The 25,943-nt window shown below is 48.0% G+C and overlaps 1 protein-coding gene across 1 annotated transcript; it reads left to right on the top strand.

Annotated features, from left to right (window-relative positions):
* The first annotated feature begins 4,294 nt into the window (after positions 1-4,294).
* Positions 4,295-4,783, top strand: LOC139839105 (uncharacterized). The gene has a single exon (XM_071829154.1). The coding sequence runs from the start codon at positions 4,295-4,297 to the stop codon at positions 4,781-4,783; it is 489 nt and encodes a 162-aa protein (XP_071685255.1).
* Positions 4,784-25,943: the final 21,160 nt, after the last annotated feature.

Genomic DNA, 25,943 nt, shown 5'->3' with positions numbered 1-25,943 from the left:
CTAGAACGTCGAACCTTACAGCTTACCCGCGCAAGGGTGTGCCCCCTCTCCTTATATAGGGGAGAGGGTGGCTTACAGGGGAAGAAACCCTAGGAAACCCTAATGGCATCTTTGAACAGACAAACTACTTTTACAAAGTAACTTTAATCATAAATGGCGGCGCCGGTATCTTTAATCAGGGAGGCTGACGTCCTGCGGCTGCTTTTGGCGTCACCCTCCTCTCTGGCGCCAGGGCTTCGTTTAAAGTTGCTTTGCTTAGCTCATCTTTGTCCTCTAGCTCTGAAGAGAATCTTTGACCAGCCTTGCCGGCATGCTCTTCTTACCGGTAGCCCGGTGTCTTCTTAGCCGGTGCCGGCATACCCCTCCTGGGATACCGGCACGATTTACTTCACACAGAGCCAACCCTTGTTAGCCGGAGCAACCTTTAAACCGGTATCTTGATGGCTCAAACCATCCGGTTTGGCATGCCTTTGGCATACCGGGGGCCATCCCCCCAACAAGTAGAAGCGTGTGATTCGTTATCAGGTGATGCTCTGGTAAAACAACAAGCCCGAGTAAAAGAGTTACTTGATGCAGTCGAGGCGCAAAATGCTAAGATGGCCCGGAACAACAAAGCGGCCGAGGCATCCCAAACAGTTCGTTCGGCTAGAAATGCCGGAAGCAAATCACATGGGCAGGCCTCGCCCCCCATCCAGACAAAAGAAGGGAAAAAGATGTGAATGCACAGCAGATGACTGTGTATGATCCAGTATTGGCCGGGAAACAAAAAGCCGGGCAATATAATGCCGGCAAAAAAAGCCAAGGGGCAGGCCACGGTTATACCGGAAACGGCTATGCCGGAAACGCTTATGCCGAAAAAGACGAAACTGGGCAAAACTATCGGGCGGCCAGAGTGGCATATGCCGACGATGAAATGCCATTGCCAAGGCATCCAAGAGGCAATGCCGCGGCCCCAAGCCGGTATGATGAGGCTAATTCCGGATTGGAAAGAACCGGGTATCACCGGAATCCTTTGGGAGAATGTGTCGGAGAAAGATGCTTGCCGGAACGAGACGCGCGGCACAAACTGGACAGAGTATACTTGTCCGAGATGATTGAGTCTAAGGGTCCGCCGGGTCCATCATGTTTCGGCCCCCGGATCATGAGGGAAGAACCGCCGGTGCGTAACTTCCAGTTGCCCCGGGACACAAAAACATATGATGGCAGTACAAAGCCATAAGATTGGCTCGCAGATTACATTACAGTGGTGTATGTCGCTGGAGGTGGAGGAACCGTAGCTGGCTGAGAAAACCGGCGCTGGGCGGTAAGATTCATACCGTCGGTCCTAGTTGGACCGGCACGCATTTGGCTAAACAACTTGCCAAAAGGAAGCATAAATGGGTGGCTTGATTTTGAAGAAGCATTCGTGAGCAACTTCAGCAGCACATACCGCAGACCAAACAGACCGCAGCAGCTCGCCATGTGCCAGCAGCGCAAGAATGAAACAGACCAGGAATATCTGACCCGGTGGAGTTCAACAAGAAACTCCTGTGAGGGTGTGATAGAAGCACAGGCCATAAGTTGATGATGTAATGGATGCCGTAGAGGCTCACCGTTGTGGCAGAGGCTACAGAGAAACATGCCGACCACTTTGGCGGATATGATCCGGGTGGCCGATAGCTATGCGTTGGGAGATCCAATGCAGCCGGCAATCTCGGGTGATCCACTGCCGAGATTCCCGCCGCGCCAAGATCAATACCGGAACAATCACCATCACAAAAGAAGGGAGGATTTTCCGGATAGAAGATACGGTATGCAGCAAGTGGCCGCGGTCCAAGATAATTCGGAGGCCGGCGGAAGCCAAAGGCAGAAAACCGGAGGTCAGCCATGGGCTGGCCAAAAGAAGCAATGGGTGGAGAAAAAACCTTGGCATGATCAGCCCAAGTACACCATGGAATCCGCAATGGATCAGCCGTGCCACTGGCACACTCCTAATCCCACAAAGCCGACAAATCACTTAACGAAAGATTGCTCCTGGACCAAGAGATTGTTGACCAAAGCTACAATGAAGGAAGGTTTCGAAACATTACCGCCGCCTCCACCACTTACCGGGGCAAATGCGCAGCCGGTTCATGCACTGCCAAACCGGCCACAGCAGCAAGAAGGAGTTCATCAAGTGGCGCAGGGCAATAATAATCATGCTCCGCCTCCGACGCCGCAAGGCCGGAATGTTTACCATGATCCGGATGTGTGTTGTGTGGTCTTCGTGACGGAACCAAGAGACCGGCAAAGTATGCATCGCCGTTCCATGGAAGTGAATGTAGTGATACCGGCTGTACCAAAATACATGTTGTGGTCGGAACAAGAGATCACATGGTCCTTCAAAGGTCATCCGAAAGTGATGCCTAATCCGGGCGAATACGCTCTGGTGGTAGACCCAATCATGCATGGGCCATCATCGCGAGTCCGGTTCAGCAAGGTGCTGGTGGACAATGGCAACAGCATCAACATTATGTACCGGCACACCATGCACACGCTCGGCATAACTCAAAACATGCTGGAGCCAAGTCACACGACATTCCACGGCATAGTTCCGGGATTGTCTTGCTCCCCGATGGGCAAAGTCCCGGTTGATCTGCTGTTTGGCGGCCGAGATAATTGCCACGTGGAAAATATTCTGTTCACAGTGGTGGATCTGGAGAGCCCTTACCACGCCCTTCTTGGAAGGCGGGCATTGGCTAAGTTCATGGCCTCAACTCACACGGCTTACCTGAAGATGAAGATGCCGGCACCTAATGGTACCATAACCGTGGTGGGTAACTACAAAGTCTCGCTGGAAACAGCTTCTGCCGGATCAAACCTGGCTGAGTCGCTGGTCATAGCGGAAGAAAAGAAAAGAATTCAAACTGTTGTCGCGCTTGTCCAATCATCCCAGCTGAACTTAGCGGCAATGAGCGGCCAACTTGGCGGAACGACTTTCAAGCCACCAAAGGAGACGAAGGACATTGTGCTGGATCCGGCTTACCTAGAGCGCACCGTTCGTATCGGTGCCGGCCTGAATGTAGCATAGGAAAGCGCGCTCGTCAACTTCCTCCGTGAGAATCGGAACAGCTTCGCCTGGTCTACTGATGACTTGGTGGTTGTGCCGAGGGAGTTGGCTGAGCACTCTCTGAACCTCCGGAAGGACGCTAAGCCGGTAAAGCAGCCTTTGCGCCGGTTCGCTGAAGATAGGAGGAAGATCATCGGAGAAGAAGTAACCAAATTGCTGGTATCCGGCTTCATTGTCGAAGTCCTGCATACCGAATGGCTGGCAAACCCTGTGCTGGTCGAGAAGAAGAAGGAAGAAGACCCGAAGGCACCCAAGGCTTGGCGCATATGCATTGACTAAACCAACTTAAACAAAGCTTGCCCCAAAGATCCATTCCCACTGCCACGGATTGATCAAGTGATCGATTCCACCGCTGGATGTGAACTGTTGTCGTTTCTGGATGCCTATTCCGGTTTCCACGAGATTCCCCTGAAAAAGAAAGATCAAATAAAAACTGCTTTCATTACCCCGCACGGGGCTTATTGCTATGTCACTATGCCTTTTGGTTTGAGAAATGCCGGTGCAACATACCAGCGCTGTATGCAAAAATGCCTTCACAACCAAATCGGTAAAAATGTGCAGGTATATGTTGATGATGTCATGATAAAAACTAAGGTAAAAGATACCCTGATTGATGATCTGAGGGAAACATTTGATAACTTGAGAAGATTCTAGATGAAACTTAACCCGGCAAAATGCACCTTCGGGGTACCAGCCGGCAAACTGCTCGGTTTCTTGGTATCAAGCCGCGGAATAGAGGTCAACCTGGTTAAAATCCGAGCCATTGAAAGGATGGAATTACCACAATGTCTCAATGACGTGCAAAAGTTCACCGGATGCTTGGCATCCTTGAGCCAGTTTGTAAGCCGGTTGGGAGAAAAAGCCTTACCTTTGTATGCACTAATGAAAAAATCGGACACTTTTGTCTGGACTTCGCAAGCCGACGCGGCATTCAAGGAGCTAAAAAAGATGCTGGCCACTGCGCCAATTCTAGCATCTCCTCTGGAAAAGGAACCCATGATGCTTTACATAGCAGCAACAAACCGGGTTGTAAGTGTCGTAGTGGTGGTCGAAAGAGAAGAGGAAGGAAAAACCGTGCAAAGGCCGGTATACTACCTGAGCGAGGTGCTCTCCCTCTCAAAACAAAACTACCCGCACTACCAAAAAATGACTTATGGCGTGTTCATGGCCGCCACGAAACTCAAGCATTATTTCGAGGAACATCCCATGACGGTAGTTTGCGAGGTTCCTATATCGGAGATCATCGGCAACAAGGACGCAAGCGGCAGGATCGCGAAATGGGCAATCCAGCTGGCACCATATGTGCCGGTGTACAAAAGAAGGGATGTGATTAAGTCGCAGGCACTGGCAGATTTCCTGGTAGATTGGGCCGAGATGCAATACAAACTGCCACCGCCGGAAACAGAATACTGGAGGATGCACTTTGATGGGTCGAAGCTCAAGGAAGGACTTGGAGCTGGAGTGGTTCTCACCTCACCAAAGGGAGACAACCTGAGATACGTGCTGCAGATACACTTCAGGGCATCAAATAATGTCGCTGAGTACGAGGCTTTGGTCCATGGACTCAAGGTCGCAAAAGAAGTTGGAGTGCGCCGGATCATATGTTACGGTGATTCGGATCTCGTGGTACTGCAGTGTTCCGGAGATTGGGACGCGAAGGATGCAAACATGGCATCATACCGGTTCTATGTGTAGCAGATTGCCGGATTCTTTGAAGGATGCGAGTTTCACCATGTGCCGCGGGCGGAAAACGACGCAGCTGACACTTTGTCCAAGCTGGGCTCATCCAGGCAAGAAATACCTGCCGGAATAGCTCTGTCCCACCTAAGGAAGCCGTCGATCAAACCAAGTCCGAAATCCGAGTCAATTTTTGTCCCAGAGTCACACATTGTTCCGATGGATACTGACAAGGTAAACCCGGGGACTACTCCCTCTAGCTCGGGGACTGCTCCATTTAACCCGGGGACTTCAGAGTCCAAGCCGGAAGAAACTATGTCGGTGGACTGCATGGAGATAGATATGCCGGTCTTTGTCATTTCGAGAAGCACCAACCTGGGTAAAACCTATTAAGGAATTCCTGGTTAATGGCGGTTTGCCAGCTGACGAGACTGAATCAAGAAGAATCCAGAGAAGGTCCAAAGCTTACACAATCATCAACGGCGAGATGTACAAAAGAAGCGTGACATGAGTGCTGCAGTGCTGTGTGGAGCCGGAAGAAGGAAAAGAAATGCTCCGAGAAATTCACCAAGGGGAATGTGGGCACCATGCCTCATCCAGGGCATTGGTAGCGAAAGTATTTCGGCATGGATTTTACTGGCCCACGGCTTTGGAAGACACTGAGGACATGGTCCGGAAGTGCAACGGGTGCCAGAGATATAGCAAGCGAAACCACACTCCGACATCCGGCTTAAAAACAATCCCGATAACTTGGCCGTTTGCGGTTTGGTGCCTGGACATGGCGGCCCATTCAGGTCGGTGAGGGGAAACATGACTCACATTTTGGTCATGGTGGACAAGTTTATCAAGTGGGTGGAACTTAAACCAATCCGGAAATGCGATGGGCACACAGCCGTGAAGTTTCTGAAGGACATCATTCTACGGTATGGTTACCCGCACAGCATTATCACAGATAATGGCTCGCATTTTGCCAAGGGAGAATTCTCGTGGTTCTGTGAGGATAACAGAATCTGGCTTGATATTGCTTCTGTGGCACACCCACAGGCTAATGGGCAAGTAGAAAGAACAAATGCGCTTGTGCTCTCCGGCATAAAGCCCCGGCTTATTGAGTCACTGGAAAAAAATGCCAGGATGTTGTCTTGATGAATTACCATCTGTGCTGTGGAGTCTAAGGACCACACCAAACCGGTCAACCGGATATACACCATTTTTTATGGTATATGGAGCAGAAGCGGTCATACCAACCGACATTCTCCATGACTCACCACAAGTTCAGTTGTACACAGAGCAAGAGGTCAAAGAGGCCAGAGAAAATGATGTCGATTTGCTTGAAGAACAAAGAGAATTGGCACTGGCAAGATCAGCCATATACCAACAAAACCTCAGACGCTATCATAGCCGAAAGGTAAATCCAAGGGTTTTCCAAGAAGGAGACCTAGTGCTACGTCTGGTGCAGCGCACTACAGGAAAGCACAAACTGGCACCCCCATGGGAGGGACCTTTCATTGTGAGGAAAGCTCTGCACAATGATGCCTACTACCTTATCGATGCACAGGAAGAGAAGGAAGGAAAGAAGGACACATCAGGAGAAGAAACAAAGCGACCATGGAATGTAGCCCTTCTTCGCCCTTTCTATTCCTGAAGATGTAATGTTAGGAGTTCTTTTTGTACCTTATTTGCTATCAATAACATGCCGGCACCTCGAATGTATCTCGGGGACTGCCTTTATCGAAATTGCATGCAATATGTTTATTTTTTCTGTATGCCGGTTTGTTTGTTTGAGATTTTCTTTTCCGGTTCAGTCATGTGTTTCACCTAAGGGTAAATCTTCGACTTAGCTGCTGTCCGCAACCCGGCTTCATAGCAAGCAAGACAAATCGAAAGGATTCGAACACATGAAAGACGAAAAAGAAACCGAAAACAAACAATCCGGAAGAAAGTTCAACTAACCCCGGTTATACCGGTTTTTTGTAAAATTTTCGAGTTTTTTCTCTAAGTTCAAGAAATTGTCTGCTCGGCAAAAGAACTTTGGGCCTCATACGTCAAAACACCCAAAAGAGGTAGACAGAGCCAAAGTAAAAGAACTGAGCATGCATTGGATTGAACTCGGGAATGCATCCGGAATCTTTACCACATAAGCTGAAAAGAACATCAACCAGAAGGTTTCAAGCCAACCAAGCTTAACAGGTTTTAACATAACAAACATAAAGAGGTTCAAACATACCAAACCTAGCAAACTAAGCGGTTCAAGGCACCAAAAGAACTTAATTATTTAATACATCATCCAACCCGGCATACCGGGCATTTCACGAATTGTTTTCTTTGAGACATGAGCAAAGTTTTTTACGCATATTCCGAAGAGGAACTCTCCGGAGCTTGGCCAGATGCGGCAGTTTCATCGTTGGTGGCAGCGGTTCCTTCGGGGACAGTCTCCTCGGCTTCTTCGTCTTCACCTTCTTCAGTTTCCTCCTCAACTTCACTGAGTTCATCTTCGAGGTCAGCAAGCGCCGGAATAAAGGTGCTGGTGGGGGCATAATGAGCAATGCGATAAGCCCGGTCACGGCGCTTGGCAGTCAGGGTCGGATCGGTATCAGTGGGAGCATCGCCACGCATGGTGGTGAGGGTATCCAGATCCAAGCTTTCGTACCAAGAGCACACAAACCGCAAAGCTGTATCAGCTCCCGCCTGCGAGGCAGAGTGTCGCCACTCGCTCAGCCGCTTGCCGGATTCCAGAAGCCGAGAGGCAAGGGTACCGACGCGGTCCGAAACAGGTTCTTCAGGCGAAAGGCACTTGAAGGCTTTGATAGCAGCGTCCGACGGCTTGGCAAGCTTCTTCATGTGCGTCACGCGAGCGGAGAGGGCAGTGACATACTCTTCAGTGGTCCAGGGGGCGGCAGCGGAAGCCGGATCCTCGACCCTGACCTTAGCAATGGCTTCTTTAGTGCATTCCTGCGATTCAGGGAAGATCGCTGCGGAAAAACAAAAGAAACCGGTGTAAGAACAAACCGGCAAAGAAAAAGGAAAGCTCACAAACAAAGGAGTTAATTACTCCGGATCTTATCATCCAGGTCCTTCATAATCCGGCCGTGCTCGATCTGGACCAGCTCCAGCGCTTGTTTCGCTGCCTCTCCATTTCCTGCAGCTCCCTTTCCTCGTCGGTTTCCTTGTGCAACCGGTCCGCGATCTCTCTCGCCTCCTTCTCATGCAGCTCGATCAGCGCAAGCTTGGCTTCTTCCACCTCGGCTTTGCCGGTTTTGATCGCCTCTTTCAGAGCACTATCGTGCCGTAGCCCGGCCTGGATCAGCTCCTCCTTGAGTCTTGCGGTCTCATTCTTTTGAGCCTGCAGCTCGTTCTGGTGCTGGAGGGCAAGCTTTTCCTTCTCGTCTGGAAACCGGAATAAAAGAAGTTAGCAAAATGAAAACTAAGAGGAAAAGAGAAACCGACAGATGCAACAAACCTTGGAGGGCTGCGAGTTGGCTGGTGAGCTCATCCTGCGAGGAAGCTTTGGGAAGCGCGGCTGCACAAAAGAAACTGATTAGTAAAGCTCTACAGAGGCAAAAACGGTATGAAAGAAACCGGTTAGCTCAAACAAACCTCGGAACTGGCTGTGGGCAAGCTGAAGTGCGGCATAGGCCTCAGTGAGGTCGCGGTGCTCCCATAGCAGCTGCTCGAAGAGCTTCTTGCGCGAGTCCAACATGCCCTGCAAGAGTTAAAAGAAACCGTGAGCGATGCTATGTATTGAGTGCTTAACCCGAAACTCGGGTACCGTGTATGCCGGTTTTTTGAGCAGTTTCGCGCTAAGTACTGCATGCTTAATCCGAAACTCGGGGACTATGAGGATATATCTATAAGGTTTAAGTTGAAAACAGCTCGATATAAGGATGAAGTTCAAATCCGGATGAGAAACTTACCAGCACATTTTTGTCAACATCGTGCCACGCGTTGTCGAACTCGCGATGTTGCGCTTGAGCCGGTACATGTGTTGCACCGTGCTCCGAGGGCCGCGGGTGTCCACCGCAGGTTGCCCGTCCTTGCCCAGGCCGAGGGTGGCTTCAGTCATGTCCGAGATGTTCCATTCATCAACGTACTTTTGAAGTGAGCCCAGGTTGGCCTCGCCACGGTTCATTTCTATGATCCGGCATGTCTGCGACAAGATCTTCTCGCTGATTGAAACCGTGGCTCGACCGGTATGCAGCGCAAGAGTTCGAGAGCTGGTAGGCTGAGCCACTACGGCCTAGATAGTGATGGAAAGTTGATCCGCAGTGACCACAGCGCCCTTCCGGGAGGAAACCTTCTTGGCAGAAGGAGCAGGTGGAGGCTTCTTGAAGGATGCCGGCGGCAGCACAGCTGGACCTTTGGCAGGAGAGGGCAGCTCTGGACCTTCCGGTGGCGCAGAGGAGGAAGTCTTGTTTGGTGAGGCAGGTGGCGCTTCACTAGTTTTCTCGGGGACGGACAGAACCACAAAAGGTTCCAACCACCCGGCTTGATCAGAACCGGTGCCCATGTTGCTGGCGCCGGAGTTTTCTAGTTCTGGAGGTGAAGAAAATTCCCCCTCGACGTGGTGATCTTCATTATCAGGGGCCGCGTTCCCCTCACTTGCAGTGGGTTCCTGAGGGGGGGAAGGAGTCTTGCCGGCAGCAGAGTGTGCCGGACTTTCGCGAGGAGTATCTTGTGCTTTACCGGTATCTTTGGGAGCCTTCTGGGTCATACCGGATGCACTCCTGGTAAGCTCGAGAGGGGTTCTGAGAGATGAAAAAGATAGATGTTAGCTGCAAAAGGTATCAGAGGTGCTAGCTTAAACCGGAAAAGTACAACAGAATTTACCCGGAAGAGGTCGGAATAGTTTTCTGCTTCTTCTCCCGTGCAGGACCGGTGCCAGAAACCTTCCGGCGCTTGGAGCTTGGCACGCTGCTAGAACCAGCACCAGCTGCAGGAGCCTTCTGGACTCGAGAAGCCGGAGGCGCTCCAGGCTCGGCAGAAAGTGGCACGGTATTCTCCAGCACCTGGCGACCCGGATCAACTGAAACCGGCGTCGCGGGGAACGCGTAGAAATGGGAAGCGGGTCAAGTACCTCAAGGATAACGCAATCATGTTCCTCGCTGCCAGATTCATCGGCCCGAGTTCTTGATGAAGGAAATGCAAAAGAATTACCGGAGCCCATGTTGCGGGAGGAGTCCGTCGCGTGCACAGGTGTGGTTCTGAAAGGATCCGGGTCCTCCTTGTCTTCTTCGGTGCGGTTCGGGGTAAACGAAGCTGGTTGCTCAGCGCTGATGCAGGCAAAGTTCTGCAACACACGTAAGATGGAACAAGTCAGAGGATGATTTTCAACATTCCGGAAAAAGTATTCCGGAGTCCCCAACACCTTACTTGGGGTGCTGGCGGGTGTCTGCGGTTGTGAGGCTCCAAGCCCCATTCACATTTGACCGGCATCTTTGTCTTAGATATGTGTTTAGCCTTGGCAGCCACGTCAGCTCTAGAGAGCCGGAAAGTGGTGATCCGGGTCGGATCAAACCGTCCGGTCATCTGGCAGATCTTGTGAGCACGGCGCTGCAGCGGGAGAACCCAGCGCCAGATGAACGTGCGCACGATATCATCAGCTGAGAGATCGGTGTCCTTCTTAAGCTTCTTGATATACCGGATAATCCGGTTTGTTTCATCAAGGGCATCTTTCGGATTGAACTGCCAGTTGGTTCTAGCAGGTTCACTGGGGACATAGGCCGGAAGGTTGATAAGATCGATGGGCCCAGAGTTCTTGACGTAAAAGAAAGTTTGTTGCCATTTCCGGCAAGATTCTAAGCCGGAGAGTTTATAATACGGGCTCTTCTGGCGGGGTGTGATTATGCACGCCCCGCATTGAACTATCGGCTTGGGAAGTGATAACTTGGGATCCTGGATCGAATTGATCCGAAGATTGTAAAATCGAGCAAAAGTCTCGACAGTAGGCAAGAGACTGACATATCCTTCCATGAAAGAGACAAAGGATGACAGGTAGAAGACGGCGTTGCCGGGAAGATGGTGGGGTTGAAGTTTATAGAAGTTAAGGAAGCGCCGGAAGAAGTCCGATGCTGGCAGGCCAAAGCCGCGCTCAAAGTGAGCGGTAAAAACCACTACCTCCCCTGGATTCACCACGGGCTCTAGCTCATCACCTGGAATCCGGCATGTTACCCCCTCTGGTATCCTCCACGACCGGTATAGCCAGTCAATCTTGGCCTCGGTCACATCAGAGCCCCTCCAGCGACCTCGAGAGTAAGCCACGGATCTAGGGCCGGCTTCTTGCTCCTGCCCGTCGGTTTCTTGCTCCTGCCCGCTGGCTTCTTGATCCGCGGCATCCTCGTCCCAAGATATCTCGGGCTCTTCACTCATCCGGGAGTCACCGGAGAGTTCTAGTTCGGATTCTTCGGAAGCTATCGGTCTATCTATACCGGAGCTACCTACAAATAGCTTTCACACTTTCTACTTGCTTGCGAAGATCTAAAGACAAGAAAAAAGGAGAGAAAAAGTACATAAGTAAATCTACCGTCCTAAGGATGAACACGAAGAACGCTAGGAAGGGAAGGAGATTGGATCGGTGCGCACTGACCTCAGACGAGCGGCGGAGGCTCCCCTCGGCGGCGCTGCAAGGTTCACCGGAGGAAGCGAGCTCCGGCGGAGAATGGCGGCGGAGGAGCACGGGGAGCAGTTCACAGAGGGTTTGAGCGATAATGGCGAAGTAAGAGAAGGCGATGGGAACGATGGTGAACCGTCGCCCCTTAAATAGGCGTGGGGCTTAGTGGGCCGGAAACCACCCGGCCCACGTCCCTTCAGAGATTGGGCCGCCACGTGGCACCGTGGTACACGCGAATTTGGAGCGGCCGCACGGGGGGCCACACGGATCAGATGCTGTTATCACCAGGATTTGACCGAGTCAGAGGTGGGCCGCGATCAAGATGGGCTTAAAGATTATATACGGAAGAAATACGTGGATCGGCCTTATATGCAAAGTTGGGCTAGATTGCCCATATATCTGTAATATAGTAGATCGCATCTTAGATAGAGTTTTACCCGTGCACGGTTTGGTGCACGCCTAAATTAGAAAGTCCCCTGGACTATAAATATGTATCTAGGGTTTATGAAATAAACAACAACCAACGTTCAACCAACAAATCAATCTCGGCGCATCGCCAACTCCTTCGTCTCGAGGGTTTCTACCGGTAAGCATCATGCTGCCTAGATCGCATCTTGCGATCTAGGCAGTATAAGCTTTATGTTGTTCATGCGTTGCTCGTACTGAAGCCTTTTTTATGGCGAGCAACGTAGTTATCATAGATGTGTTAGGGTTAGCATAGTTCTTCGTATAACATGCTATCGTAGTGCAACCCTTGCATGTCTAGCCGCCTGATGTCTACTTCCCCCTCCTTTTCCTGTAGACAGTGTTGGGCCTCCAAGAGCAGAGGTTTGTAGAACAGCAGCAAGTTTTCCCTTAAGTGGATCACCCAAGGTTTATCGAACTCAGGGAGGAAGAGGTCAAAGATATCCCTCTCATGCAACCCTGCAACCACAAAGCAAGAAGTCTCTTGTGTCCCCAACACACCTAATAGGTGCACTAGTTCGGCGAAGAGATAGTGAAATACAGGTGGTATGAATATATATGAGCAGTAGCAACGGTGCCAGAAAATAGCTTGCTGGCGTGTAGTTGGTGGTGGTAGTATTGCAGCAGTAGTACCACAGTAAAACAGTAAACAAGTAGTAGTAACTCAGCAGTATTTAGGAACAAGGCCTAGGGATTACACTTTCACTAGTGGACACTCTCAACATTGATCACATAACAGAATAGATAAATGCATACTCTACACTTTTGTTGGATGATGAACGCATTGCGTAGGATTACACGAACCCTCAATGCCGGAGTTAACAAGCTCCACAATTCGTTCATATTTAAGTAACCTTTAGTGTAAGATAGATCAATATAACCAAATAGATCACATCAATACCATCATAGTGATAATTAACTCCACAATCTACAAGAGATCATGATCATAGCCTACGACAAGAACCACATGGTGCACACACTAGTCACCTTTACACCAATGCAGGAGGAATAGAATACTTTAATAACATCACTAGAGTAGCACATAGATGAATTATGATACAAAACTCATATGAATCTCAATCATGTAAAGCAGCTCATGAGATTATTGTATTGAGGTACATGGGAGAGAGATTAACCACATAGCTACCGGTACAGCCCCGAGCCTCGATGGAGAACTACTCCCTCCTCATGGGAGCAGCAGCGGTGATGAAGATGGCGGTGGAGATGGCAGCGGTGTCGATGGAGAAGCCTTCCGGGGGCACTTCCCCGCTCCGGCAGCGTGCCGGAACAGAGACTCCTGTCCCCCAGATCTTGGCTTCGCGATGGCGGCGGCTCTGGAAGGTTTCTGTGGGTTTCGTCGATCGTGGTAGGGTTTTCGCGACGTAGGCTTTAAATAGGCGGAAGGGCAGCCTCGGAGGGGGCCTGGGGGGCCCACACTATAGGGCGGCGCGGCCCCCCCTCTGGCCGCGCCAGGGTGTGGTGTGGGGCCCCCAGGGCTTCCCTCTGGCGGCTCTCGGGTGTTCTGGATGCTTCCGGGCAAAATAGGAACCTGGGCGTTGATTTCGTCCAATTCCGAGAATATTTCTTTACTAGGATTTCTGAAACCAAAATCAGCAGAAAACAGCAACTGGCCTTTCGGCATCTTGTTAATAGGTTAGTTCCAGAAAATGCACGAATATGACATAAAGTGTGCATAAAACATGTAGATAACATCAATAATGTGGCATGGAACATAAGAAATTATCGATACGTCGGAGACGTATCAGCATCCCCAAGCTTAGTTCTGCTCGTCCCGAGCAGGTAAAACGATAACACAGATAATTTCTGGAGTGACATGCCATCATAACCTTGATCATACTATTTGTAAAGCATATGTAGTGAATGCAGCGATCAAAACAGTGTATATGACATGAGTAAACAAGTGAATCATAAAGCAAAGACTTTTCATGAATAGCACTTCAAGACAAGCATCAATAAGTCTTGCATAAGAGTTAACTCATAAAGCAATAATTCAAAGTAAAGGTATTGAAGCAACACAAAAGAAGATTAAGTTTCAGCGGTTGCTTTCAACTTGTAACATGTATATCTCATGGATATTGTCAACATAGAGTAATATAATAAGTGCAATAAGCAAGTATGTAGGAATCAATGCACAGTTCACACAAGTGTTTGCTTCTTGAGGTGGAGAGAAATAGGTGAACTGACTCAACATTGAAAAGTAGAAGAATGGTCCTCCATAGAGGAAAAGCATCGATTGCTATATTTGTGCTAGAGCTTTGATTTTGAAAACATGAAACAATTTTGTCAACGGTAGTAATAAAGCATATGCATCATGTAAATTATATCTTATAAGTTGCAAGCCTCATGCATAGTGTACTAATAGTGCCCGCACCTTGTCCTAATTAGCTTGGACTACCGGATCATCACAATGCACATGTTTTAACCAAGTGTCACAAAGGGGTACCTCTATGCACTTTGTACAAAGGTCTAAGGAGAAAGCTCGCATTGGATTTCTACTATTGATTATTCTCAACTTAGACATCCATACCGGGACAACATAGACAACAGATAATGGACTCCTCTTTTATGCATAAGCATGTAACAACAATTAATAATATTCTCATATGAGATTGAGGATATATGTCCAAAACTGAAACTTCCACCATGGATCATGGCTTTAGTTAGCGGCCCAATGTTCTTCTCTAACAATATGCATGCTTAACCATAAGGTGGTAGATCGCTCTTACTTCAGACAAGACGAACATGCATAGCAACTCACATGAAATTCAACAAAGAGTAGTTGATGGCGTCCCCAGTGAACATGGTTATCGCACAACAAGCAACTTAATAAGAGATAAAGTGCATAATTACATATTCAATACCACAATAGTTTTTTAAGCTATTTGTCCCATGAGCTATATATTGCAAAGGTAAATGATGGAATTTTAAAGGTAGCACTCAAGCAATTTACTTTGGAATGGCGGAAAATACCATGTAGTAGGTAGGTATGGTGGACACAAATGGCATAGTGTTGTTTGGCTCAAAGATTTGGATGCATGAGAAGTAATCCCTCTCGATACAAGGTTTAGGCTAGCAAGGCTTATTTGAAACAAACACAAGGATGAACCGGTGCAGCAAAACTCACATAAAAGACATATTGAAAACATTATAAGACTCTACACCGTCTTCCTTGTTGTTCAAACTCAATACTAGAAATTATCTAGACCTTAGAGAAACCAAATATGCAAACCAAATTTTAGCATGCTCTATGTATTTCTTCATTAATGGGTGCAAAGCATATGATGCAAGAGCTTAATCATGAGCACAACAATTGCCAAGTATCACATTACCCAAGACATTAATAGCAATTACTACATGTATCATTTTCCAAATCCAACCATATAACAATTTAACGAAGAAGAAAACTTCGCCATGTATATTATGAGCTAAGAACACATGTGTTCATACGAACCAGCGGAGCGTGTCTCTCTCCCACACAAGCATTTATTCAAACACAAACAAAAACAAAAGCATACAGACGCTCCAAGTAAAGCACATAAGATGTGACCGAATAAAAATATAGTTTCAAGAGAAGGAACCTGATAATTTGTCGATGAAGAAGGGGATGCCTTGGGCATCCCCAAGCTTAGACGCTTGAGTCTTCTTGAAATATGCAGGGATGAACCACCGGGGCATCCCCAAGCTTAGAGCTTTCACTCTCCTTGATCATGGTATATCATCCTCCTCTCTTGACCCTTGAAAACTTCCTCCACACCAAACTCGAAACAACTCATTAGAGGGTTAGTGCACAATATAAATTGACATATTCAGAGGTGACACAATCATTCTTAACACTTCTGGACATTGCATAATGCTACTGGACATTAATGGATCAAAGAAATTCATCCAACATAGCAAAAGAGGCAATGCGAAATAAAAGGCAGAATCTGTCAAAACAGAACAGTTCGTATTGACGAATTTTAAAATGGCACCAGACTTGCTCAAATGAAAATGCTCAAATTGAATGAAAGTTGCGTACATATCTGAGGATCATGCACGTAAATTGGCTTAATTTTATGAGCTACCTACAGGGAGGTGGACCCAGATTCGTGACAGCAAAGAAATCTGGAACTGCGCAGTAATCCAAATCTAGTACTTACTTTTCTATCAACGGCTTTACTTGGCACAACAAAACACAAAACTAAGATAAGGAGAGGTTGCTACAGTAGTAAACAACTTCCAAGACACAAAATAAAAACAAAGTACTGTAGCAAAATAACACATGGGTTATCTCCCAAGAAGTTCTTTCTTTATAGCCATTAAGATGGGCTCAGCAGTTTTAATAATCCATTCGTGGGAAATAGTATTTGAAGCAAAAGAGAGCTTCAAGAGGCAAATTCAAAACAAATTTAAGTCTAACATGCTTCCTATGAAGAGGAATCTTGTACACAAATGAATTCATGAAGAACAAAGTGACAAGCATAAGAGGATAAAACACGAGTAACTTCAAGATTCTCAACATAAAGAGGGGAAACTTAATATTATTAAGATGCATACAACCATATTTCCCTCTCTCATAATAACTTTCAGTAGCATCATTGATGAAATCCACAATATACCCATCACTTAAAACATTCTTATCATGGTTCATATGCATAGAAGTATCATTAATTTTGGCATAAGAAGAGTTATTCTCATTAATAGTAATTGGAGCAAGATTATTATCAAGAATTTGAACATGGTAAACAAGTTGCATATTAAAAGAATTGTTTTTGGTAATCCAATCATGACTATGACAAGTTTCATCAGGGTAGTTATAACCTATATCATAGCATTCTTTATAATAATCATCAAAGATCGGAGGCACAGTGTCATCATAAGAAATAGAATAGTTATCTTTCACAGTCGGTTTATCTATGACCATACCATCGTTGTTATTAGAAGGAGATGTATCAAACACATAATGATCAGTAGCAAATGGATTTTCAAACACCTCTTCCCCAAGCTTACAGCTTTCTATATTATTATGGGAGGAAGCATGGATAGCACTGACACTATGGCAATTATTATCATCATTTTCAGAATTAGTTTCCCAGAGATTTGCAATATCAAAAGTAGTGTGCTCATTCAAATCATGATCGCTAATGTATGTAAAGGGCATAGGAAGATCATCATATTTAGATTCATTATCACAATAATCATTAGGAGCGACATACTTACGGTTACTTAGCGTTATCTCATTCACGCGGGGATACGCCGTTACCTCTTTCTTTTTCTTCTTCTTCTTCTTCTTCTTCTTCTTCGTTCCCTTCTTCTTCTTCTTCTCTTCCTTCTCCTCATTTCCTTCTTTAGGAGGAAGAGGCTTGAAGGGTAGCTTGTCCGCATAACCTGATTTACTTTCAGAAACAATAGAAGAAACTTGGAAGGATTCCTCCTTTTCATTAATTAGTTCAAAACACATGGCGGTCCTATCATATTTTGGCAAGGTGTCGTCTTCTAAAATATTTTGTATGTAAGTATTTGTATGGCTATTATCAATGCAATAAAAAAAACACCCATGCAGGACATCATCAATATCAAGATCACTCATATGTAACAAAGAGATTTTTCTCGACAGTTCTTCACACCCCAAAAATAGAGTAAGTTCATCATGCTGATTAGGAGTAATTTCATCATCACAATACAAATTTGCAGCACTCATTGGGTTCAAATTATCATTGGAGGAGCATTGAAAATTAAAATGACCCACTTCATGGCAAACTTCACAAATAAAAGGATAGAGGGCACAAACTTTTTTACCAAGATCATCTAGAGCCCTAAACCACTTTCTAGTTTTTTCATTAATATGATGGATGCAATATTCATCTTTGACTTGATTAATTCCACAAGGCCTATGCATTCCACAAAAATTAACATGCTTATAGGAAATAGCATTCTTAGGAGTTTGAGCATGCTTATTGCAATAATTAACAACAATTTCATTCTTCATGCAAGCCTCTTTAAAAGGTTCATGATACTTATCAAAATTCTTCTTAGGCAATTCAAAATGAGAAGCAAAGGATTTATAAAGATTTGCAACAACTTGAGAGTCAAGACCATAAGTAGCACTCATATTTCGAAATTTATCGGTATCCATAAAAGCTTCAATGCATTCATAATCATAATTTATACCTGACTCTTTACCTTTGTCGTTCTCCCATCCTTCAGCGTTGTCCTCAATCCGATCAAGAAGATCCCACCTAGCTTCAACCTCCTTGCTTGTGAAAGATCCCTCCGAACACGCGTCCAGATAGTCCTTGTGTTGTCCTGAAAGCCTCGCATAAAAATTGTTAACAATAACATTACGGGGGAGCTCATGAATGGGACATTTGAGCATTAGTGACTTCAGTCTCCCCCACGCTTGAGAAATACTCTCTCCATCACGAGGATAAAAGTTATAAATATAATTCCTATCAATATGCACTTCATGAGGAGGATAAAATTTAGAATAAAAGAGAGATGCAATTTCCTCCCAACCAAGAGAATGTCTATTCTCCAACAATTTATACCAATGCGCCGCTTTACAGACAGCAACAGAGAATAGCTTCTTCCTCACTTCATCCATAGAGATACCTGCACACTTGAATAACCCGCATAATTCGTGCAAAAACAAGTAAATGATCTCTAGGATGGACAGTTCCATCCCCTTTATAGTGGTTGTCCATAACACGTTCAATAATTTTCATAGGTATTTTATACGGAATACTTTCAGCAGGTGGAATTAAAATATCAGAAGCATCATTAGAATCATCGCATATGGGAGATAAAGCATTATGAGAGCAAAATATTTCTTCCAAAGCTGAGGAGCAAAAAAGATTATCTTTATATAAACTAGCTTCCCCAAGCTTAGACTTATCCATAGTATTAGCAGTAATTGCATTCATACTAATAACATCACTACTAGCATGCAAATAAGGTTCCATAGGTTTTTTAATTTTCGCATTAAACAATTCTAAATTAGGAAATAGATTAAAAAGCTCACCAATTTTTTTGTTGTTTTCCATTATGCCTAACTAGTGTAAACAAGAAACAAAAAGTTGCAATTGCAGGATCTAAAGGCAATAGCTTCGAGTACTTACAATGGCGGAAAATAGCTTGGTAGCCGAGGTCCGGAGTGTGAGTACCTTTTACCTTTCCTCCCCGGCAACGGCGCCAGAAAATAGCTTGATGTCTACTTCCCCCTCCTTTTCCTGTAGACAGTGTTGGGCCTCCAAGAGCAGAGGTTTGTAGAACAGCAGCAAGTTTTCCCTTAAGTGGATCACCCAAGGTTTATCGAACTCAGGGAGGAAGAGGTCAAAGATATCCCTCTCATGCAACCCTGCAACCACAAAGCAAGAAGTCTCTTGTGTCCCCAACACACCTAATAGGTGCACTAGTTCGGCGAAGAGATAGTGAAATACAGGTGGTATGAATATATATGAGCAGTAGCAACGGTGCCAGAAAATAGCTTGCTGGCGTGTAGTTGGTGGTGGTAGTATTGCAGCAGTAGTAACACAGTAAAACAGTAAACAAGTAGTAGTAACTCAGCAGTATTTAGGAACAAGGCCTAGGGATTACACTTTCACTAGTGGACACTCTCAACATTGATCACATAACAGAATAGATAAATGCATACTCTACACTTTTGTTGGATGATGAACGCATTGCGTAGGATTACACGAACCCTCAATGCCGGAGTTAACAAGCTCCACAATTCGTTCATATTTAAGTAACCTTTAGTGTAAGATAGATCAATATAACCAAATAGATCACATCAATACCATCATAGTGATAATTAACTCCACAATCTACAAGAGATCATGATCATAGCCTACGACAAGAACCACATGGTGCACACACTAGTCACCTTTACACCAATGCAGGAGGAATAGAATACTTTAATAACATCACTAGAGTAGCACATAGATGAATTATGATACAAAACTCATATGAATCTCAATCATGTAAAGCAGCTCATGAGATTATTGTATTGAGGTACATGGGAGAGAGATTAACCACATAGCTACCGGTACAGCCCCGAGCCTCGATGGAGAACTACTCCCTCCTCATGGGAGCAGCAGCGGTGATGAAGATGGCGGTGGAGATGGCAGCGGTGTCGATGGAGAAGCCTTCCGGGGGCACTTCCCCGCTCTGGCAGCGTGCCGGAACAGAGACTCCTGTCCCCCAGATCTTGGCTTCGCGATGGCGGCGGCTCTGGAAGGTTTCTGTGGGTTTCGTCGATCGTGGTAGGGTTTTCACGACGGAGGCTTTAAATAGGCGGAAGGGCAGCCTCGGAGGGGGCCTGGGGGGCCCACACTATAGGGCGGCGCGGCCCCCCCTCTGGCCGCGCCAGGGTGTGGTGTGGGGCCCCCAGGGCTTCCCTCTGGCGGCTCTCGGGTGTTCTGGATGCTTCCGGGCAAAATAGGAACCTGGGCGTTGATTTCGTCCAATTCCGAGAATATTTCTTTACTAGGATTTCTGAAACCAAAATCAGCAGAAAACAGCAACTGGCCTTTCGGCATCTTGTTAATAGGTTAGTTCCAGAAAATGCACGAATATGACATAAAGTGTGCATAAAACATGTAGATAACATCAATAATGTGGCATGGAACATAAGAAATTATCGATACGTCGGAGACGTATCACCGCCCTTACACCTATCTTAGGTGTAGGGGCGGCACCCCGCTTGATCATTATTTAGTAGATCCGATCCGTTACGGTTGCTCCTTGTTCTTCAAGGATTAGTTTAATATCTGCAATAGTTAGGCCTTACAAAGGGTTGGAGGATCCAGCGGCACGTAGGGTGTCGTTTGCTAGTCCTAGACAGGATGTTCCGGGGATCAACCTCGTGTTGGTTTTTAGGCCTTGTCTAGGATCGGCTTACGATCACCGTGCGTGGCCGCGAGGCCCAATCGTGAGTAGGATGATCCGATTATGCGGTGAAAACCCTAAATCGTCGTAGATCGCATTAGCTTTATCTTGATCAAGCAGGACCACCATATATTCGTGCACCTCGTACGAATCATGGGTGGATCGGCTCCTTGAGCCGATTCACAGGATAACCTGAGAGCCGATCGAGGCTCGTATTTAATGTTTACGTGTATGCCATGCAGGAAACTAAGCGAGGCATCTCCATCACCTTCCTGACCAGGTATAGGTCAGGTGGCACGCCCTTGCATCAGCATCGGACGTGTGTACCAGAGGCTTTGCGGGCCGTCGCTCGGAGGGACCAGGGCCAGCCGCAGCCCTAAGTTGTTCCCAGCTCTACTGTGTTGCCCGTCGCTGCTCGCCGGTGGGTTTTGACCGCAACACATTCTGGCACGCCCGGTGGGACAAGCTTCGTCATCAACCACATCGCCATCTACATCTGAGATGGCGGACGGCACTCCAGTCACGTACGAGGATCTGACCGACGAGCTCAAGAAGAAGTATGACGAGGTCAAGGCCATCCTCGAAGCCGACCTCATCGGCTCTTTCCACAGAACCCGTTCACATGGCATCAGGTGGAAGGGGTTCTCGCCTGATGGTGCACTCGATGGGATAGACCTCTCTGCCCCGTCAGAAGAACGCACCAGGTCCCTACGTCTGGAGATCAACTACTTGGTGGCTCACTCGCTACACCGCCACTCTGAGAACCTGGTGAACACTCTGGAGCGTGTTGCTCTCCGGGTGATCCAGGAGATCATGAGGCACCAGTACTCTCCGGCAGGACCAGCTCTCGGGACACACCAAGGAGAGATGCCACTCCAGTCCCGTCCACCGCTGCCATTTGCGTTGGCAGCACCAGAAGTGCCGAATTCACCGGCATTCGTCGTCTACAAGATCGGTGGTGACCCTAGTGACTGCCAGTTCTTGCATGAGGCGCCTAAGGAGATCCCTCACGGGTACATGTGCACGTATGTGCCAGATTGCGGTAACTGGGCGCTCACAAACCAGGCCGCGACATCAGGGACTTCTGGGAAAGCAAGAGGAACGTCAGCAACAGATCTTGAGAAGCAGACGTGGCTAACTAAATATGCCACCCCGACAAACCTCCAGAGCTCAGCTCCTGCAGTTGGCTCAGAGCTGGAAAAGCAAGCATGGCTGGCTAAGTACGCCACCCCGGCGAATCTTCAGAGTTCAACTCCTGCGGCCAGCACAGCGGATCAGATCAGTACCATCTTGAGAGACCAGTTCGGCATGGTGCCGAAAAGGAGGGCAATCGGCTATTCCAAGCCGTACCCCGGCAGTACGAGTTGATCCCGCTGCCACCTAAATATCGGCTCCCGATTTCTCCAAATTCGATGGATCAGATGGTTCCAGCTCCATCGAGCATGCGAGCCGATATTTGGCACAGCTAGGAACGGCCTCAGTGTCGGATCCACTACGCGTGAGGTTCTTCTCACAGTCCCTCACGGGATCGGCTTTCGGGTGGTACACCTCGTTGCCACCAGACTCGATCCGGACTTGGAAGCAGTTGGAAGAACGGTTCCATACGCAGTACCACTCGAGAGGCTTCCGAGTCGGCCTTGCCGATCTAGCACAAATACGTCGAAGCGTGGAGAAAGCGTGACAGAATACATCCAGCGCTTCAGAATCTTAGGAACCGATGTTATTCGGTTCGTGTGACCGAAAAGGAAGCGATCGAGTTGGCGTAGCGGGCCTGGCAGCGCCGCTCAAGGACATGGCCTCCCAAGCGAGACTACCCTCAGCGCACATGGTTCGAAGCTGTCGGCATATGAACAGCGCCACCCGGACTTGTACCAGGACAAATTCAAGCGTGCAGTAGTCCTGGTCGAGGCAGAGGAAGACGAAGTTTCTGCGGGAGATCAAGAGGTAGCAGTGGCTGAATGGACTCGGGGGGCAACACCCGTGTCCTGCAAATGGGTTAAGCCACCAGGTCCGCCCAGGGGTTTTGATTTTGATGTGACCAAAACTGAGCAAATTTTCGACCTCCTGCTCAAGGAGAAGCAGTTGAAGATACCCGAAGGTCTCAAATTCCCCACGGTACAGGAGCTAAACGAAAAGCCATACTGCAAATGGCATAACTCGCTCTCCCATGCCACCAACGACTGCAGGGTGTGGCGTCAGCAGATCCAAATGGCGATAGAACCAGGGTCTGATTTTCAACCAGTACGCCATGAAGGTCGACACCCAACCCTTCCCCGCCGTTAACATGGTGGAATGCACTTACCCTGAAGGTTGCCGGCCAGGATCCTCGTTCAGCATCAACATGGTAGGACTTGGACACCACGCTGGCAAGGATGGAGACGAGGGCAGCTGCTCTCGTAGCAAGGACACAGAGGAGGCCGCTCCACGCGATCGGCTCCGTCATGATGGCAAGCGCTACGTCACAGAGGGAGAAGTGAAGAACATAAGATATCAGCGACCCCTCTCTGATCACCTCCTCAACAAGTATGTGAGTCAGTATGACCGACGCCGACGATCCAGCAATGATGATGAAAGAGATCGTCTGGCTAGAGAAGCCAGAAGACATCGTCGGCACGATCGCGATGAGGAGGAGTACGAGCGCCGTGCCAAGGAAAAGTCAGGGGAGCGAGACGATGAGGACAGGCACTGGGACTGTCCCTTCTTCAGACACTGCTGGGATTCAGGAATGAGCCGATTGCCCACAATCGGCAATTGCCCAGAATGCAACCAGAAAAAGAAGGAGGCAGCCAACGTGTCCGTGTTCAAACGTCTAGGACCTCTCCCACCACCAAGCAAACGCGCTGAGTTCCCTCGGATGAAAGATCTCGAGGATTCGGAAGACGAGGGACAAGAAGAAGAAGAAGACAGGTACCACCGGCCAAGGTGGTGCCCTGATGGACTCAGCCGTTCCCAAAAGCGCAGGGTTCAGCGATTGCGCGGCCTGGAGGAAGCCGAAAGGTTATACTTGCATACGCTAAGGAAGACACGACCTGATCTGGCTGCGAAAGTTCAGCGAACCCTGAACGAAGAGGGTCGTCCACGGAAAATGGAGTGGCGCCCCAAGCAAAGGAGAGCCGATGATGATACATCGGCTGGCATAAATATGGTGTTCATCCTTCCTTCGGAGGTTAGCGCTCCAGGATTAAACGATGCACTTAAGGTGGACGACAGCGAGTGCATCGACATGACAAAGGATGAGGTTGGGATGGTCTTGTCCACCGGCCTGACCGAGTAGCAAGGACAAACCGATGAGAAACGTGGCGAGGCCGATCCTTTGGATCGGCCCCAAGGATCTATGAAGGAACATTACAAAGCCTTCATTTGAGCACTTCAATCAATATGGAGGCCGATTCCAGCAATCGGCCAAAATTATCTTCACCACATGTTCTGCTTACATACAACGTCGATCTACTGGGCAGCGGTTTACGTCGGCTGATTGAGTCAGGGGAAATCAACATTAGTCCTACCAAAGCCGACGTACAAATACGGTGCCTTGACTAGACTACAGAGCCGATATCTGCAGTTACCTGTCAGCTTCGGCTCGGGGGGCACCTAAACCAGATGAACATGTGAACATGTGCAGATAAACATGTGTACAGTGAAACATTGGGGGCCGATTAGAAAAATCGGCCAGTAAAAAAAAATTTTTAGCATCGCAATACAAAGCCGATGCACAGTCATCGACTCTAGTACAGTTACACGAGACCAAGACCTACCGGCTATGTGCTCAGGGCTCACATTTTCGCCAAGATGGTTTTTAGTTCGGCCGCCTCGGCTGCAATGAGCTGACAACCCTTTTCGTCAGTTAAGTTGTTGGTGTTTCATCTACAGCATCGGCGTTCAGTGGAAGAAAGCTCATCAATGAGGGCAAGTTTGGTTGACTCTTCATGGTGGCTATTTCGGATTACTAGATTACCTAAGGTCAAAGCCTTCTTGTTTGACCTGTGCATCCTTGCCGGTATTCTCGCCTTGATTAAGGCTCGGGGGGCAGCTAACTTGGTAGATGCTCTGTCTTGGAGCCGATTGGAGTTGCATCGGCTGACCCTGCGTCGTGATCTTCTCTGAAAGCAGTGAGGTGTTGCAGAAGAAGACTGCTAAAGCTACGGAGAGAAGCCGGAAAAGGAGGCCGTCGGCTTTTACGGGTTTTGGACCGTCCTGTTGCTGCAAGAGAAGGAAAGAGACTGGATTTTCAAAATAGCCGATGAATAGTCATTGGCTATGGGATTGCGAAAATTTATGGTCAGGTATCAAATCGCAGTCTGGATTTGAGAAGTACTTGGCTGACGGTCCAATCGATATTTGAGTCCGGCTTCATGGGTGTCTAAAGGAAAAAGAATCCGATACGTTGCTATCGGTCTTGATGTGGCAAGCTGAAGGTTTGAAATTGGATTAATTGAAAGATGAATTGAAAGAACAATTTCCATTAATTCAAAAGAGCGGCTTTACAAGAAAGAGCCGATGGCTCTCAAAAGAGGGATCTGGCGCCTAATGCACCGCTACTACTAGTCCTACTCTACTAGTCATCGCTGTCCTTGTCGTCGCCGTCGTCGATGTCGTCGGCGCTGCTCCCAGGAAGCTCCTCGTCGCTGCTACCCCAGCCCTTGGCCGGAGCTTCGTCTTCCTCGTCATCATCATCATCCTCGCTGTCCGCCCAGGAGCGGAAGCGCTTGGTCGGTGGATACCCGATGGAGGAGGAGGATTCATCCTCCTCCTCTTCCTCCTCGTCATCATCATCGTCTTCGCTGTCCGCCCAAGCGCGGAATCGCTTGGCCGGCAGAAGCTTAGCGGGGGAGGAGGGGCCGCCCTTCTCTTTTTCTTCTTCTTCCTCTACTTCTTCCCCCTTCCCGTCGGGGGAGGTGGGTTTCACCCAGGGATGGAGGTCGTCTTCACTTTCGCTTATCAACTCCCCTTCGATGAGGAACTTGAGGTCCTCTTCCCCATCGGTCAGAGGCGGTCGCCCTCTGGCGCATGATCGGAGTTCCACTCCGGCTCGCTCGAGGAGAAGGATTGGAGGGAGAGGCCGGAGGAGACAGAGGAAGAGGAAGACATTGCTACAGGGGAAGAGGGTTTTTTGGTGCCGATAGCTAGAACAGAGGAAGGGTATGAAGAGGGCTAATCGATCGGCATGGATAAATAGTGAGAAGCCTGGTGGAGATTTAATGGCATTGCAGTTTCCGAGGA

The sequence above is a fragment of the Lolium perenne genome, chromosome 4 (genome assembly GCF_019359855.2).
Source record: "Lolium perenne isolate Kyuss_39 chromosome 4, Kyuss_2.0, whole genome shotgun sequence".
NCBI lineage: Eukaryota > Viridiplantae > Streptophyta > Magnoliopsida > Poales > Poaceae > Lolium > Lolium perenne.
Note: the sequence above shows the minus strand (reverse complement) of the source record. Positions and strands in the feature narration are given on the sequence as shown.

Coding starts and splice junctions, on each gene's coding strand:
- LOC139839105 (XM_071829154.1), top strand. CDS start 4,295: ATGACGGTAGTTTGCGAGGTTCCTATATCGGAGATCATCGGCAACAAG.